Source organism: Danio rerio, chromosome 25 (assembly GCF_052040795.2).
Source record: "Danio rerio strain M-AB ecotype USA chromosome 25, GRCz13ab, whole genome shotgun sequence".
In the NCBI taxonomy this organism is placed as follows: domain Eukaryota; kingdom Metazoa; phylum Chordata; class Actinopteri; order Cypriniformes; family Danionidae; genus Danio; species Danio rerio.
The window spans coordinates 7,533,039-7,552,153 of record NC_141045.1 but is presented as its reverse complement, the minus strand read 5'-3'; the positions used below and the strand labels follow the sequence as shown (position 1 = coordinate 7,552,153).

Here is a 19,115-nt window from a genome sequence, read left to right as displayed (position 1 = left end):
GTCAGCATATACACCCTGAAACAATGAGCTGAATGTGGACTTTTTCCTTCCCCTTTTCCCTCTCACTGCCTTTCCTTTATATTATTGATAAATGGCAAAAAAGGTCAAATGCAAAATAAACAAAGATTTTCAGCCATTAGCATGTTAGCTAAATATCACCTGTCTGAAAACTGACATCTACTGTAAACAGTCACTAACATTATTGATTTTCTTGGCAAACACAACAATCTACTGACTAAATAGCAGCGGAAAGTAAATGAACTCAGGTTTTTACTACAATTTAGGCTTAAAGGTAGCTTAGCAGTTAGCATGCTATGCTGTGACAAATCAAACCGTAAGCTGCAAAAAATAATGTGATGAATTTTACAGCCAAAGCGTTAATTCGGTCTTTGGTGTTGCATTATGCAGGATTAGCATTAGCATACACATGCTACATAATAAGTATTAGCATATACACCCTGAAACAATGGGCTGAATGTGGAATTTTGCAAAAAATGATGTGAAGGGGTGGCGCAGAAGGTAGCGCTGTCGCCTCACAGCAAGAAGTTGGCGTTTCTGTGTGGAGTTTGCATGTTCCGTGTTTGCGTATGTTTTCTCCGGGTGCTCTGGTTTCCCCCACAGTCCAGAGACATGTGGTACTGGTAAATTGGGTAAGCTAAAAATTGGCCGTAGTGTATGAGTGTGAATAAGAGTGTATGAGGGTTTCCCAGTGATGGGTTGCAGCTGGAAGGGCATGCGGTGCGTAAAACATATGCTGGATAAGTTGGTGGTTCATTCCGCTGTGGCGACCCCGGATTAATAAAGGGACTATAAGCCCGAAGAAAAATAAATGAATGATGTGATAAATTTGCAGCCAAAACCTTATTTTGATCTTTGAGGATACATTATATAGGATTAACATTAGCATACACGCGCTACATGATTAGCGTTAACATATACACCCTGAAACCACGGGCTAAATGGGGGATTTTTTCAAACTTGATCTTTCCCTCCCATTTTTCCTCTTACAGCTTTCCTTTATATTATCGATAAATGGCAAAAAAAGGTCAAATGCAAAATAAACAAAGAATTTCAGCCATTAGCATGTTAGCTAAATATCATCTGTCTGAAAACTGACATCTACTGTAAACAGTCACTAACATTATTGATTTTCTTGGCAAACACAACAATCTACTGACTAAATAGCAGTAGAAAGTAAATTAACTCAGGTTTTCACTACAAACATAGGCTTAAAAGTGGCTTAGCCGTTAGCATGCAATGCTATGACAAATCAAACCATAAAAAAATTATGTGATAAATTTGCAGCCAAAACGTTAATTCGGCCTTTGATGTTAGCAATAAACGAATGATTAACATTAGCATACACCGTCTGTATAATTAGCATTAGCATATGCATCCTGAAACAATGGGCTGAATGTGGGATTTCTTTCTATTTTCTATTCTAAAAAATGAATTGATGAATTTGCAACCAAAATGTTAATTCACTCTTTGATGTTAGCATAAAAAAAAATATGATTAGCTTTAGCATACGCACTCTATATGATTAGCGTTAGCATACTCAGGCAGTGGTACACAAATTGTGTTTTTTCTGCTTCTTCTGTTGCCTCTTTTCGCTCTCCTCTCTCTGCTATAATATTGATAAATGGCAAAAAAGGTCAAACACCAAATAAACAAAGATCCTCACCCATTAGTGTGTTACCTAAACATTTCACCAGCCTTAGAAAATGGACATCTTCTGTAAACAGTCGCTAACAGTATTGATTTCCTGACAAACTCAACGATTTACTGACTAGGCGGCGGAAGAAACCAAATCAAGCTCAGGTTTTTGACACAAAAGCTTTTGTTTTCTTAGAGCTTGTGGCTTAATGGTAAGCATACATACTTTAGTACATATTTAGCCATATCAAATGTCTTCTTAATAAGTTAATGAGCTTTTTAAAACTTGTTTTACAGTCTAAAAAATGAGATCGGTACATTTAAGAATTTATTAGAAAGTAGACAGTTAGGTTGGGGTTAGGGTTGTGATAAGAGTTAGGGTTAGTGTAAGTTGGCATGTACTTGCAAAGTTTATTATAGTCAGTTAAATGTCTATTGAAGGAGCAGTATCAGCAGATATTAAGCAGACAGTCTACTAATACTTAAATGGACCAGCAAAATAAACTGTTACCAAAAAAAAAACTAGTGTTTAGATACTAGTTAATGTACTAGATTGAGTGTTAAATTGAGCAACACTGTATGATTAGCATATATAGGTAAATCTTAATACCTTAAGTAGTTTACTTCTCATATAAACACAGCTTATGTTAAGGATTTTAAGAGTCATAAACAAGATTAAGTGACCTTAATAAAGCTAACGATATTCTCCTCATATAGTTTCTGTCCTCTGTCACCTCTTAATGCTTCCTATAAACAAACAAAAATGGCAAGAAATGACATTTTCACCTCTATTACAAATGACATCTTCCATAAACACTCCCCATAAGTTATTGATTTCCTGACAAACATGAAACTCTGCAGACTAAACTATGGCAGAAAAGCTTGTCTCTGCTAAAAAAAAAAAAAGAAAGAAGATCTGTTAACATAAGCTGTGGTTTAGCGGTTAGCGCATAGCTATGACACTGCATGAGCTGTAACGATGTATAGATGAAAATATGACCAAAAAAAAAAACAAGATTTGTATGATTTTCTGAGGAAAATGTGAGTGCTTGTGGTCATGGGGGAGGGATTGTTAAGGTTAGTAGTTAGCATCTGATCATCTGGAGTTTGTTAAAATCTGTACAGCATATGACAGGCAGCAGACGTCTGACCCGCGGACATGCTAACAGCAGCTGTGAGGCTTTCTAGAGCTTTGCATTATGTTTGTTTGACTAGATCTGTGCTTTGTTTAAAGTGTGCATCTGACCACCCACGTTAAATCCAGTTTTAGCATGACGGATGTACATTTAATTACGGGTCTGTATTTGGAAGAACAGCTTTTACTATTCACGAGTGTGTTAAATGCTGTACATAAAAGTTGCAGCACATGCTTGGACACGTGATTGATTTCTGATATATATATTATGTTTTGGATTTTTCAGATGCCATACTTTCCGCTAACCTGATTTCACCAAGTAGGACATGTTCCTGGATTAACATCTGTGTTGATCCTGGAACAACATTCCAATCAGCCAATCAGAATTAAGGGATATGTCTACAGTTTATGTCAATGTTTAGGCTTACAGTTAGCTTTATGCACTTCTACATGATTGTTTTACTGTTATTTCCCTCAGATTTTGAGAATAGTTTACAGTTATGGTTGGGTTTAGGGGTAGGGAATAGGTATGGATTACATTCTCGAACAAAAATGATGTTGAAGGATCAACATAGATGTTAATCCAGGATCACATCGTGACAAAATCAGGTTGTGCCCATACTTTCTCTCTGTCATTTTTTAATATACTATAAATATAAATGGCACAAAGTATGATATCATTAGCAACCTGAATCAACACTGAAAACAGGAACTACGGTTGTCATGGAAGATTTTTGTTTATTTATTTGATAACAGCCAAGCAGTTGGATTTTTTTAACTAATGCAACTAATGTCATTTTTATTAATAGTTTGAATGTTGTTATTCTATATTTATTATTTTGTTTTATATTTATATATTTCTTATTTTAGTATTATAATTCTATTGTGCAGTTTTTTCTTTTTAATATGCTAATTCATTACTAAATGAAAATGGGAAATATTTCTTGGCAAAGTTGTAATCAATCCAAATATATATATATATATATATATATATATATATATATATATATATATATATATATATATATATATATATATATATATATATATATATATATATATATATATATATATATATATATATGTATGTATGTATGTATGTATGTATAGGTTATATGTATAGGAACTATAGTTGGCTATTTTCAATTAGTGATATATATATATATATATATATATATATATATATATATATATATATATATATATATATATATATATATATATATATATATATATATATATATACATAAATAAATATATATAAAGAGTTCAGATGCAAAAGCCGCTCAACGTCATTTCTGCCAAAAATGAGACAATGGCATTGAGTGAATGCTTTAGGCACGTAGTACATGATCAACAAATAGTTTTGTTCGATATCATCTAAATCCCAGCGTCAGCGCATTTAGAAATAACAGTTTGTTTGCAAACGTCTCTAAACGCCACTTGCCTTTGACAGCAAAATCCGCTATATCCCGAGAACCAATCAGAAGACACGAATCGAATCACGTGGATATGCTGGCTTTAATGAGGAGACATGAGCTGCGTCCCAAATGGCACACTATACACTATGCACTCATGCACTATGTACTTATGCACTTACACACTCAACAGGATAGTATATGTATGTAGTGGCGTTCCAAATGGCACACTAATGTTTTTTTACTAAGCGGAAATTCAAACCGTTTCCCTAATGACGTTTGACGGCTGCCAAATCAGTGAAATAAACAACCGAATTATCAAATAATACCTGCCGTGAAAATTGCCGCATTCACCATCGGGAGGCGCTATAATCACTCTTGTAGGAGAATTTTACTTTCTCCATCCAAAATAAATAAAGTTATTTAACATGTGCGTCCAATAGCTCCGCCCCTTCCGCTACGTAAGCAAACCTGCGGTCGTTGAGTGCGTGAAGTGTCCATCATTACACACTTAATTTTAGCGGCTGAATGAGTGCATCATCCGGGTAATTAAAGTGCACTTATTATTTTTAGAGTTTTCAGAGTGAACACACTACTTACACTATTAATACTACAAAATGGCGTAGAATAGTGCATAAGTATGCGATTTGGGATGCAGCTATGGGCTGCATCCGAAACCGCCTACTACTCAGTAGGTACTGCATGTGAATTTACACGTAGTACTCGGCCGTCAGAAATGTACGTTCTATACAGTATGAATGTGAAAAGTATGAATAAAATTCGGACCTACTACATCCGCCATTTTATTATGGTCACGTGACCTACTTGCGTCAGTTGCGTCACTTTACTCGCATTCATGTATTCGCTCGCGGGGCATCATAGGATAGCGCAGCGTGCATGGGATGCGCACTCCAGAATCTCGCCGGAAGTCATCCGGGTACTTCTCGCATACTGATTTTCGAATTCTATGAATTCGGACATACTACTCGGCTTGCATACTGATTTAAGCGTACAATATAGTATGGAAGTATGCGGTTTCGGATGCAGGCATGATGTTTTATTCTGCTTTCGATTTTTATTTTAAAAGACGGAGTTTGATGAACTGCATGAGCCTGTCCAATTGTCAGTGAATGGCAAACGAAAACGTCCCTAACCTCAAAGCCCTGTGCTTTATAAGAAAAAGAAAACACAATGTGCAGTCGGAAGTGTAACATACATTCATAACGTTTGTTTGTGCAGCGGCGCTACTTGAAACAAGTCCCATTTATGGCAACTTCATTTCACGAGTTTACATATATATATACACTTGAAGTCAGAATTATTAGCCCCCCTGAATTATTAGCGTCCTTGTTTATTTTTTCCCCAATTTCTGTTTAACAGAGGGAAGGTTGTTTTAGCACATTTCTAATCATAATAGTTATGCTTAATAGCATAACTCATTTCTAATAACTGATTTATTTTATCTTTGCCATGATGACAGTAAATAATATTTTACTAGATATTTTTCAAGACACTTCTTTACAGCTTAAAGTGACAATTAAAGGTTTAACTAGGTTCATTATGTTAACTAGGCTAGGGATATTAGGCAAGTTATTGTATAACAATAGCTTGTTCTGTAGATTATTGAAAAAAAATAGCTTAAAGGGGCTAATAATTTTGTTTAAATAATTTTAAAAATTATTAACTGCCTTCATTGTAGCTGAAATAAAACAAATAAGACTTTCTCTAGTAGAAAAAATATTATCAGACATACTGTGTACATTCCTTGCTCTGTTAAAAATCATTTGGGAAATATTTAAAAGAGAAAAAAAATCAAAAGGGAGCTAATAATTCTGACATATATATTTTGTTTAATTTTTTTATTTATTTTTTGTTACTTAATGGACAATGCAGATATGAATGTTTCACAATGTTTTTACACCACATTATTTGAATCTGTTTAAATTGCTCTACTTACATTAAATCCAAATCCCAAATATCGGAAAAAGATCATTAAGACTTAATTAATGTCAATTTTAATGTTATTGATTAATGCACATGACAGATTTCATTCATTAATTTTTCTTATGCTTTTTCCTTGGTTTATCAGGGGTTACCACAGTGAAATAAACCGCCACTTACTTGACAGATTTATATATTTTTAATTTTAGGTGGTTTGTGTAAAGTAGTTTTAGGTTTGGTAAAATAATGTGTACTTGCATCTTTAATGATTTTTTAATTTTTCAGTCTTGTTCCAATTGGTGGATTTAGAGGGTTTTGCTTAAAAAGCACTGGTAAATTTAGCTGGTTTTGGTGCAAAAGAAAATGTACCTTGTTAAAAAACCAAAGAATTGTTTAAAGTGACATTTTTGAAATAAAGGTATTTTATTTACAAGCTAATAACCTTATCATTACATATCAAATTAAACTTCTAAACCTAATCAGAGGAGCCTGATAGAAAAGGCTCATTTACAAGAAGAGGTCAGATGGATTTACAGGGCTTTGCATCAGAAGTACAGTTGAAGTCAGAATTATTGCCCTCCTTTAATATATTTTTCTATTTTAAATATTTCCCTAATGATGTTTAACAGAGCAAGGAAATTTACACAGTAGGTCTGATAATATTTTTTTCTTCTGGAGAAAGTCTTATTTGCTTTATTTCAGCTAGAAAAAAAGCAGTTTTTAATTTTTTAAACACCATTTTAGCACTATATATATATATATATATATATATATATATATATATATATATATAGTGAGTGAGAGTGTGAGAGATGTAGTCAGACTATCAGAAACAGAAGCGTAAAAACATGTTTAATTGCCTCTTCACTTGGAAAACAACAAAATAAAGCCAGTGTAAACCCAGAAATGCTCTAATGGTCAGAATAAGGATTAAGTGTGTGTGTGACTGGATTTCTGATGTTTGTTGTGTATACGGTGTGTATCCTCAGGTCCAGCAGGGTCTGGTGATTTATTACCATGACAGCAGCGAGACCACAGAGGACAGCTTCACCCTGACGGCCTCAGCTTTCGACATCACCCGCAGAAGCCCATCTCTGACCTTCGGCATCACCGTCCTGCCCGTCAATGATGAACCGCCTAGAGTCCAGCGCAACACTGGCATGGAGGTACAACTTTACCTGTAAACAATAGAGCAAATGGACTTAAGGTGAACATATGGTGAAAAAAACAACTAATATTTATCACTATCGTTATATCAATATTATTATAGTTAGACAGTGCTGTCAAATATCTCATCATATGTAAATTATATATACTGTATATATATATATATATATGTATATGTATATAATTTTAAATCAAAAAATATATTTAAAATTAAAGAAAATATTGATTTAATAAAAAGTTAAAGTATTTTTAAAAGAATAAAAATGTTAACAAATTTTATTAAAAAATTATAAAATAAAAAATTATTTAATACAAAATGTAAATGATTTTAAAGAGTAAATATTTTATTGATTATTTATTTAATAATTTTAAATTTGTATTTAATTTATATTAATTATATTTCATTTAATCAATATAAATTTATATTTATTTATTTCAATATTTTAAAAATATTGAATTAAAATATACAAAAATATATATAAAATTAAAATGATGTAGTTATTTAAATTATTTAAGAGTAATTTCATAATGATATGAATTGAAATGATATGATATGAAATATATATATATTATATTTAATGTTGTTATTAAATTCAGAAATTCTAGCTTGCAGAATACTTATTTGCCATTTTTATTATTTAAAAAATTTACAAATATTTATTTAAATATTAATATTTATGTAAATTATTATTTTTTTATTTTAAAACTGTTCAAAATATAATTATAATTGATAAAATTGATATATTTGCAAAAAATGACAAATATAAAAAACTAATTTTAATTTAAATGAATTATACATTTTAGCACATTTTAAGAAAAAAATGTCAAATGATTTTAAAAAGAATAAAACTTTTAACAAATTTCTATAAAAAATTATATATTAAAATATTAATTTAATTTTAAAAATGTATGATTTTAAAAAGAATAAAAATTTTAACAATTTTTAATTTAAAAAAATGATAAATAAATATCAGTTTTATTAAAAAATGTAAAATGATTTTAAAAAGAATAAAAATGTTTTTAAAAAATATTTAAAAAATAATAAATAAATATTATTTTAATAAAAAAAAAAGTAAAATTATTTTAAAAAGAATAAAAATGTTAACACATTTTAATTAAAATATTTGTATTAAATTTGTCAAATTGAGAAAGTGCTACATAAGAGCACTTTAAAATCTATTTAGCATGTGTTCTTTACATTAGACGCCTCAAAAGTTACAAAAATCCTAGAAGCTGAACATCTCCCGATTGATAGGTACATGAAGAACAGTGTATTTGTCTGCAGTGTTTCTCCCTAATGAAGCTTCTAGAACCAAACATAGACGTAGCTGGAAACACCGGGTGTGAGTTTCTCCTCCGCTGGAACACAGACTGTCATTCAGCGCTTTGCTTCATGTTGTCTGTGGTTTCTGGTCGCCGTGGAAACTCATATTTTTGGAAAAACCATGACGGTGGCAAGAATTCAGCTACTGGCCTGGCGAGGGAAAAGCCACCAATCAGAGCTCCCGCTTCACTCCCGCAAAATGTGAAATAATGATATGTGTGTGTTTTTCCACATGCTTTTTTCTCATGCTCATGCTGTAGTTCAGTCTGTCTCTGTATCAGACATGCTTTAATCCAGGACAGCTCATTTTTCGATGGCTGCTGCTGATGATAATAACAGAGAAGATCTGAATGCAGACTTGCTCTTTCCAAAAACACTTACTTTACTGTACCAATGTCAGATGCACACACTTATAACATGATCGGAAAATATGACTGCATCATAATATTTGCACAATGTTGTATATGTATATGTTTATACATTTTATAGCATAAAGTAAGCATCATGTTATTAACAATTATATTAAAATTATCAATATATACTTGGATATATACCTTCAAATATGTAATTCAGTCATTCATTCATTTTCTATTCGCTTAGTCCTTTTATTAATCCCGGGTCACCACAGTGGAATCAACCGACAATTCAAGTAAGTAATAAATGTAAATAAACTATGTTCAAATTCTATTTAAATGCATGCTATTTGCAGTATTTATTTCTATCTTACTTTTTTATTGATTATTTTACCTACAGAAGATAAACATATTTTTATTACACAAAGTAAATATCCCCTGAAAATATAGTTTGCATAATTTCTAAATTGTAAAGTATTTATTTATTTAATATTTATTTCATATTTTTTATGTTTAATTAAAATTGTAATTATATTAAATTTATATTAATTACATTTAAGTAATATGAATTTATTATATATTTATTTATTTTAATATTTAAACTGTTTAAAAATATATAATTATCATTAATAAAATTGATATAAAGTAAAATAAATATCTAAAATTAAAATTATGTAATTATTAAAATGATTTATCAATAATTTCATAATGATATGAATTTTCATTCTCGTTTATTTGCTAAAAAAGCCATCACTAATGTAATATATATACTAATGTATATATATATATATATATATATATAATGAAGTTCTCAAATGACTTGTTTGCATTTTTATAATATAAAAAATAATATAAAAACTGTTTTAAATATGTAATTGTAATTAATCAAATTTATATATTTGCAAAAAAAATGCTATTACTAATATAAAAAATTGTATTTTCTTTGATGGAATAAAATTCAGAAATTCTCGTTTGTATTTTTTCTATTTAAAAATTGTAAAATATTTATTTGAATATATATTAATATATATACGTATATTAATATAATACAATTATTTTAAAAACTGTTTAATTATAATTCTAAAATGTATATCAAATTAAAATAATCTAAAATAAAAAGATTTTTATGATAAAATAATTTCATAATAATAGAAATTCTCATTATTTTTTATTTGAAAAAAATGCCATCACTAATGTAAAACTAAACATCATATATATGTATATTATTTTCTTTAATGGAAAATGGAATTCATTTCAGAAATTCTCACTTGCAAAAGTCTTATTTGCATTTTTTTATATGTATTTATTTAAATATTCAAATTTTATATAAATTATTTTTTAAATTTAAATTGTTTAAATAAATAATAAATTGTTTTATGTTTGCAAAAAAATCATCAATATAAAAAATATTATTTTATTATTTTAATTTATTATTTTAATTATGTAATAGAATAAAAATCTGAAAATTTTCCTATTTAAAAATTGTCAATTATTTATTTAAATATGTATATTTCTATAGATTTTATGATTATTGTGAAAACTGTTTAAAACATATAATTATAATTAATCATATTGATATAAAATAAAAAATATATACAATTAAAATTATTTAATTATTTAAAATAATTTAACAATAACTTCATAATGATATGAATTCTTATTCTCATTTATTTGCAAAATTTGCCATCACTAATGTAAAAAATATATAATATCTTCTTTAATGGAATTAAATCCAGAAATTCTTGTTTGCAAAAGTCTTGTTTGCATCGTTTTATTTAAAAATGATTTAAGATTATAAAATATTGTAAAAACTGGGGTGGCGCAGTAGGTAGTGCTGTCACCTTAAAGCAAGAAGGTCGTTGGTTCAAGCCTCGGCTGCGTCAGTTGGCGTTTCTGTGTGGAGTTTACATGTTCTCCCTGCATTCGCGTGGGTTTCCTCCGGGTGCTCCGGTTTCAGTCCAAAGACATGCGGTACAGGTGAATTGGGGTAGGCTAAATTGTCCGTAGCTTATGAGTGTGAATGAATGTGTGTGGATGTTTCCCAGAGATGGGTTGCAGCTGGAAGGGCATGCGCAGCGTAGAAATGTGCTGGATAAGTTGGCGGTTCAGTCCGCTGTGGAGACCCCAAATTATTAAGGGACTAAGCCGAAAATAAATTGAATAAATGTAAAAACTGTTATAATAAATTTAATTGATATAAAAATTTTAATGATTTAATTATTTCATAATGATGTGAATTCTCATTTATTTGCAAAACAAAATCCCATTACTAATGAAAAAAAAGGATATTTTCTTAAAAGTTTAAAAGTCCATTACTTTGAAAACAATCATTATTTCCACATTACAGCAATGACAATTATCTCCGTTTTGCATTTGCATATTGTGACAATAATTATCATGCGCATAAAAACCAAGAGCCAAAAACCTTAAAATGCCATTTTTGTTTTTGGCATCAAATATGAAACCTTTCAAATACACATCCTTACAATTTCACACTGTAATATCTCAATTCTGGCCCCCCTGAGCTCAAATAGAGACCCTGTAGAGACGCCCCAGTAAAATCAGACGGAGATTGCTGTTTCCCATCAAAGCAGGCCTCGGCACGGCATGCTGGGATTTGATTTGCCATGCAGCTTCTGATCCATGTTACATCTATTAAATATTGAGTATGAAGAAACAGCAATTTCCAGGCCAATTTGGGAGTTGTTTGTTTCTGAAACTCCAAATTCCGATCAAACGCTGACATCTAGTGGACGTCAATAAAACAGCAGTCATTATAACAGTCAACAGGGGGACATGCTCCTCTGACTAATATTTACCCTAGTAATGGTATTGCATTATCCTCCATTAAATAGCACTTGCAGCAAGACAAGGAGATGTTTTTTACATGCACTTAAATTTCAAACATTACATTATGATCAATATAAATGTAAATAAGGTAAATATAAATAATTTAAATATTGAATATGAAGAAACACCAATGCCCAGGCCAATTTGGGAGTTATTTGTTTTATTACACTTCTGATCTAATCCTGACATCTAGAGGACATCAATATAACTGGTCAACAGGGGGCAGCACAGAGAGCTATGGCTCCTCTATGACTAATTTTTACCCTAGTAATGGCATTGCTTTCCCAGAGATGGGTTGCAGCTGGAAGGGCATCCGCTGCATAAAACATGTGCTGGATAAGTTGGCGGTTCATTCTTCTGTGGTGCTTAAGGGACTAAGCCGAAACAGAAATGATGGCATTGCATTTCCCTCCATTAAATAGCACTTGCAGAAAGAAAATATGTTTTTTTACATGCATTAAAATTTAAAGGATCACATTATGATCAATATAAATACAAATAAGATTAATAAAAGCTAAAAATAAGTAATAATAAAAATAGTGAGTATGAAGAAATGACAATCTCCAGACCAGTTTGGGAGTTATTTGTTTTATCCAACTTCTGATCTAATCCTGACATCTAAAAGACGTCAATAAAACAGCAGTCAATATAACCTGTCAACAGGGGGCAGCACAGAGACCTATGGCTCCTCTATGACTAATATTTACCCTAGTAATAACATTGCATAACCTTTCATTAAATAGCACTTGCAGCAAGAAAAGGAGATGGGTTTTACATGCGCTTACATTTCGAAGGTCACATTATGATCAATATATATATAAATGTATAAATATAAATAATATTAATTTTGAAAAGCCATCAATTTCCAGGCCAATTTGGGAGTTATTTGTTTCATCCAACTTCTGATCTAATCTTGACATCTAATAGACGTCAATAAAACAGCAACCAATATAACCGGTCAGCAGGGGGCAGCACAGACATTCATGCTCTTCTATGACTAATATTTACCCTAGTAATGACATTGCAATACCTTCCATTAAATAGCACTTGCAGCTAGAAAAGCTGATCGTTTTTACATGCACTTAAATTTCAAACGTCACATTATGATCAATATTAATAAAAATAAGAAAAATATAAGATAAATATAAATATTCAGTATGAAAAAACAGCAATTTTCAGCCCAATTTGGCAATTATTTGTTTTTTCCAACTTCTGACCTAATCCTGACATCTAGAGGACGTCAATAAATCAGTAATCAATATAACCGGTCAACAGGGGGCAGCATAGACAGTCAAGCTCCTATATGACTAATATTTACCATAGTAATAACATTGCATAACCTTTCATTAAATAGTACTTGCAACAAGAAAAGCAGATGGATTTTGCATGTGCTTAAATTTTGAAGGTCACATTATGATATATATATATATATATATATATATATATATATATATATATATATATATATATATATATATATATATATATATATATATATATATATATATATTTATATAAGATAAATATAAGATAAATATGAACAATATTAATATTAAGTGTGAAAAGCCATCAATTTCCAGCCCAATTTTGGAGTTATTGGCTTCATCCAACTTCTGATCTAATCTTGACATCTAATGGACGTCACTAAAACAGCAACCAATATAACCGGTCAGCAGGGGGCAGCACAGACATTCATGCTCTTCTATGACTAATATTTACCCTAGTAATGACATTGCAATACCTTCCATTAAATAGCACTTGCAGCAAGAAAAGCAGATCGTTTTTACATGCACTTAAATTTCGAACGTCCCATTATGATTAATATTAATAAAAATAAGAAAAATATAAGATAGATATAAATATTGAGTATGAAGAAACAGCAATTTTCAGCCCAATTTTGCAATAATTTGTTTCATCCAACTTCTGACCTAATCCTGACATCTAGAGGACGTCAATAAATCAGTAATCAATATAACCGGTCAGCAGGGGGCAGCACAGACATTCATGCTCTTCTATGACTAATATTTACCCTAGTTATGACATTGCAATACCTTCCATTAAATAGCACTTGCAGCAAGAAAAGCAGATCGTTTTTACATGCACTTAAATTTCAAACGTCACATTATGATCAATATTAATATAAATAAGAAAAATATAAGATAAATATAAGTTAAATATAAATATTGATAATGAAAAAACAGCAATTTCCAGCCCAATTTTGGAGTTATTTGTTTCATCCAACTTCTGATCTACTCCTGACATCTAGTGGACGTCAATAAAACAGCATTCAAGAGCCATAGCACCTCCATGACTAATATTTACCCTAGTAATGACATTGCATTACCCTCCATTAAATAGCACTTGCAGCAGGAAAAGGAGATGTTTTTTTTACGTGCACTTAAATTTGGAAGGTCACATTATGTGGAAACTAGATTACGGATTGATAATGAGTTTGTGGACCTTTCTGTTCCAGGGCACTACGGCGTGTACTCAATTTCCAGAATTTTTTTTCTTCTTCTTCTTGCTCGGTCTCTCAGGAGGGCGGTAGATGGAGGCTGTGAAAGCGTTCAGGAGCAGATAAATGTGTGCTGATGTGTGGCAGGCCTGCACTCTCCCGGCTGAATTTGATCGTTTTTAAGAATGTCTTTGAGCAACTTGTCCATTACACATCCATTAGAGCGCTATCAGAGGAGACATAACTGCCTCTTTCGTAATCCCGACAGCTCCAGACACCTCTGAAAACAACCGTTTGCTTGTTCTGTCTTGTTTATTGGTTTGTTTATTTCTCTTTGTCTGTTTTGCGCCGGGCCCTGGCATAATATGTCGTTTCAGCATAGCGATATCGCAAGGTTCATTTTATTTATAAAGCACATGTTAATACAACAAAAGTTGACCACAGTGCTGTACACAAACTGTGCTGTACACAAAAAATACACAATTAAACATAGAGCTAAAATTAAAAGTATAATCCCTGTCCTCCCTACCGAAAAAAAACAGCTTAAACCAACCTAATCTGGTTGGCTGGTTTTAGCTGGTCGACCAGCCTGGTTTTAGAGGGGTTTTGGCCACTTCCAGGCTGATTTCCAGTCATTTCCAGCCTGGTCTTGGCTGGTCAGGCTAGAAAATGACCAGCTAAAACCAGCTTGACCAGCCTGGTTTAAGGTGGACATAGCTGGTTTTGGCTGGGCTCCCAGCCTGGAAGTGGCCAAAACCCCTATAAAACCAGCCTGGTCAACCAGCTAAAACCAGCCAACCAGCCTAGGCTGGTTTAAGTGAAGTTTAGTTTTAAACTAATTTCGAGAGGACCACGAGCTTATGATTGACTCAGCTGGCCCACATTAGCTAATCATTATCCTCCAATCAAAGGATCCCAAGTCACTACGGCTGCATCCGAAACCGCCTACTACTCAGTAGTACTGCATTTGAATTTAAACGTACTACTCGGCTGTTAGAAAAGTACGTTCTATACAGTATGAATGTGAAAAGTATGAATGGAATTCGGGCATACTACATCCGCCATTTTGTCATGGTCATGTGACCTACCTGCGTCAGTTGCGTCGCCTCACTTCCATTCATAAACTCTTTCGCCGGGCATCATAGCAGACCGTGCATAGGATGCGCACTTCAGAATCTCGCCGGAAGTAGTATGTCATCCGGGTACTTCTCGCATACTGATTTTTGGACATACTACTCGGCTCGCATACTAATTTTAGCGTACTATATAGTACGAAAGTTTGCGGTTTCTGACGAAGCCTATATATATCCTCAGTTCCTTTCTACTACTACCTTCGTCAAGAAGAAACCCCCCTCTTCCACCTTTATCCAGAATTGGCGGCACGGTGGCCCAGTGACTAGCACTGTTGCCTTGCAGCAAGAATACCAATGGCGTTGGGTCCCTGCTGAGCCATTTGGTATTTCTGTGCGGAGTTTGCATGTTCTCCCCGTGTCCGTGTGGGTTTCCCCCAGGTTCCCCCAGTTTCCTCCCACCATCCAAATGTGCTCTATTTTATAAATAAATAAAGCCTAAATCTTTTTTCTAATGTCTTACTCTCAGGAAGTTCACCTTGGCAGCGGGGGAATTTGAGATCGACCTGAGCTCAATCTCCCCCCGCCCTCCGAAAGGGGGGAAACCTGGGCCCGAGGATCCCTTAAGCTCAGGGCTCTCTCCTGGGACAGCATGCCAATCAAGCTATGTATAAATTGTGAGCTTAGTGTGAACTCTTGAAGCGTATTTTTACAGAAGGGCGTACATACAATAAAAGCTTGTTTTTACCTTAAAGCAGGGATGTCCAAACTTGGTTCTGGTGGGCCAGTGTCCTGCTGTGTTTAGCTCCAACTTGATTCAACACACCTGCCAGGAAGTTTCTAGTATATCTAGTAAAAGCTTGATTAACTGGTTCAGGTGTGTTTGATTTTGGTTGGAGCTAAACTCTCCAGGACACCGGCCCGTCAGGACCAAGTTTGGACACCCCTGCCTTAAAGTAATACTATTCAATTTTTACACAATAAGCTTCATGGCAGCACACAACCCAAAACTCAAACTTCATTTTCACCAGGACAATGAGTGACATACTGTTTCAACAATACAACCCATTTGGTCAACTAATGCAATGTCAGTTATTTCCATCTCATAAAACCCCAGTTTGTGCTCTCTCTGCTTTCAGCTGCTAGCTGGTGAGACGTCTGAAATCACTGCCAATATGCTGAGCAGCGACGATGTGGACACGACACCGGACCAGCTGTTTTACTCCATCGAGATGCTCAGCAATGGGATCGTAGCCTTTAAAGAGTCTCCGGATGACAGCGTGGACAGTTTCACGCAGGCTCAGATTAATAATGGAGAGGTTTTATTCATTCATCAGGGTGGGTTGACATTGGTTTCTCTGAATTGAGTCATTTTAATAAATGAATAAAATATCAGATAGGAAGCAAATATTCTTTAAAAAACACCAGTTAGCAGGCACACATAGCATTGTGTTAACAGCTACATTCAAGGCCAGGCCTGGACCACTGCATAAAAGAGTAAATCTGACTCAGAATGCCGCTGAAATCATTCAGAAATGTTATAAAATCTTTGAATACCTCAGAAATAAATTGTATAGAGTGGCAGCATGACACAAACTCTTCAGAAAAGCTTATGCAAATAGCAACAAGCCCATTCAAATAGACTTTGCAAATACATGGGAAAATACTAAAAACAACTGCTAACAACCTTAGCAATACAGCAGCCTCATGCTAATAAAAACTGCTAACACCTTAGTAATCATATACAGCAACCTCGTGCAGAAAAAAAGAATACCTCACAAGTACCTCAAAACAACTTAGAAACTGTAAAGTAGCATGCTAATAACAACTGCTGACACATTAGCAACCATATACAGCAACCTCATGCAGAAAAAGGCTTCAGAAAACCTTACAAGCTCCTCAAAACAACTTAGCAACTATTCAGCATCATGCTATAAACAACTGCTAACACGTTAGCAATCATATACAGCAGTTTCAAGCAAAAAAACTGTTCAGAATACAGGAAAATTACCAGCTAAAACCAGCTTGACCAGCCTGGTTAAGGCTGGAAATAGCTGGTTTTGGCTGGACTCCCAGCCTGGCTAGGCTAGTCAAGCTAGTTTTAGCTGGTCATCTCCCAGCCTGACCAGCTGTGACCAGGCTGGAAATGGCTGGAAACCAGCCTGGAAATGGCCAAAACCCCTTTAAAGCCAGCCTGGTCGACCAGCTAAAACTAGCCAACCAGCCTAGTATGGGCATCAACTTACTAACTGTATAGTAGCATGCTAATAGTAACTTTTAACACCTTAAAAATTATATTCAGCAACTTTGTGCAAAAACAAACCTCTTTAAATATCTTACAAGCTCATCAAAACAACTTTGCTAAACAACTAAACAGCGGCATGCTACTATCCACCTCCAGAACACTTTAGTAATCACACACAGCATCCTTATGCAAAAAATACCTTACAAGTTCCTTAAAACAACTTAGCATCTATACAGCAGCATGTTATTAAGATTTCAGAACACCATAGCAATCATCTACAGCAGCTTCATGCAAAAAAAAAAACTCTTCAATATACCTTTCAAGCTTCTCACAACAACTTAGCAACTGTACAATAGCATGCTAATAGCCCTTTAGAACACCTTAGCAATCATATACAGCAACATTATGCAAAAAATCCTCAAAATACCTTACAACCTCATCAAAACAACTTAGCATCTATACAGCATCATGCTAATAACATTTCAGAACACCTTAGCAATCTCATACACCAGCATTTTGCAAAAAAAAAAACTTTTCAGAACCCACATGAAAAAAACTACAGTAGTTAAATAGGCTTCTACTGTTTATTATAGTATTTACAAGCATAGCATAGCATACATTTAAAAAAAAAAAAAGAGGGGGTATGAGATCATACCATATTTGTAGTTGTTGTGTTACTATACTGACTATAGAATTACCACAACAGATTAAATCAAGTACTTTACTACAGTATGCTGCAAACACTCTAGTATTTACTATTACTATTGTACTAAGAATATCTTAGGAACATGATATAACCAACTTTTACCCATAGCATGTTAAAGCCTATAGAAAATACCATAAGATTTTAGCGACTGCATAGCAACATGCTAAAAACACACATGAATAGCACAGAAGTTTTAATGGCTTTCACTACAAATACCACTCTCACCATTATAATCAAAAGTACATTTTAATAGTCTCCGGTGTGTTTTTAGGACAGTCATTATTAGTTTTTCATGTGCCAGCAATAGAAGACAAAAAATACCAGAAGATACTACAGTATTGATACAGTTAAAACCCATACATTTTTAAACAGTTACAAAACCGTTATAGATTTGGTTTCTAGTCTTGCTGACAGTCTCCCAATTATGTGTAAAGACTTTTCACCAATAAAATGGTTCTTTATACGAAAGTGTTGCTTTGATAAATCAAATGAATGTGAAAGAATGATAAGATATAGTGCATATATGGATTTGATCTATGTTTATGGTGTATTTGTGTCTCAGGCTCAGAATCTGGTGGCTTCAGCTTCACCGTGACTGATGGTGAACACACTTCACCTCTTTACCGCTTCTCTGTCAAAGCACGGCAGCTCACCATATCCATGGAAACAAAGGGCGAACTCATGGTCTTCCCAGGTGGGTTCCACACATCCCAGGCTTAAATCCAAATCCCTATCTCTATCTCTCTCTGGGGCAACAGAAAGATTTTTATCGGCCCAGAGAGAAACTATTGCATT

At 33.2% G+C, this 19,115-nt stretch overlaps 1 protein-coding gene across 6 annotated transcripts in view; it reads left to right on the top strand.

Annotated features, from left to right (window-relative positions):
• cspg4 (chondroitin sulfate proteoglycan 4) overlaps positions 1 to 19,115 on the top strand; it is a 130,344-nt gene that overhangs the window by 103,234 nt on the left and 7,995 nt on the right. For all 6 annotated transcript variants that reach the window (XR_015525905.1, XR_015525904.1, XR_015525906.1 and 3 more), the window contains 3 exons: positions 7,140 to 7,316; positions 16,509 to 16,707; positions 18,883 to 19,014. Coding sequence is in view for 3 of the 6 variants with exons in the window: in XM_087311343.1 (XP_087167469.1) it covers positions 7,140 to 7,316; positions 16,509 to 16,707; positions 18,883 to 19,014 (508 nt within the window). In the remaining 3 variants the exon portion in view is untranslated. The remainder of the gene's footprint in view (positions 1 to 7,139; positions 7,317 to 16,508; positions 16,708 to 18,882; positions 19,015 to 19,115) is intronic.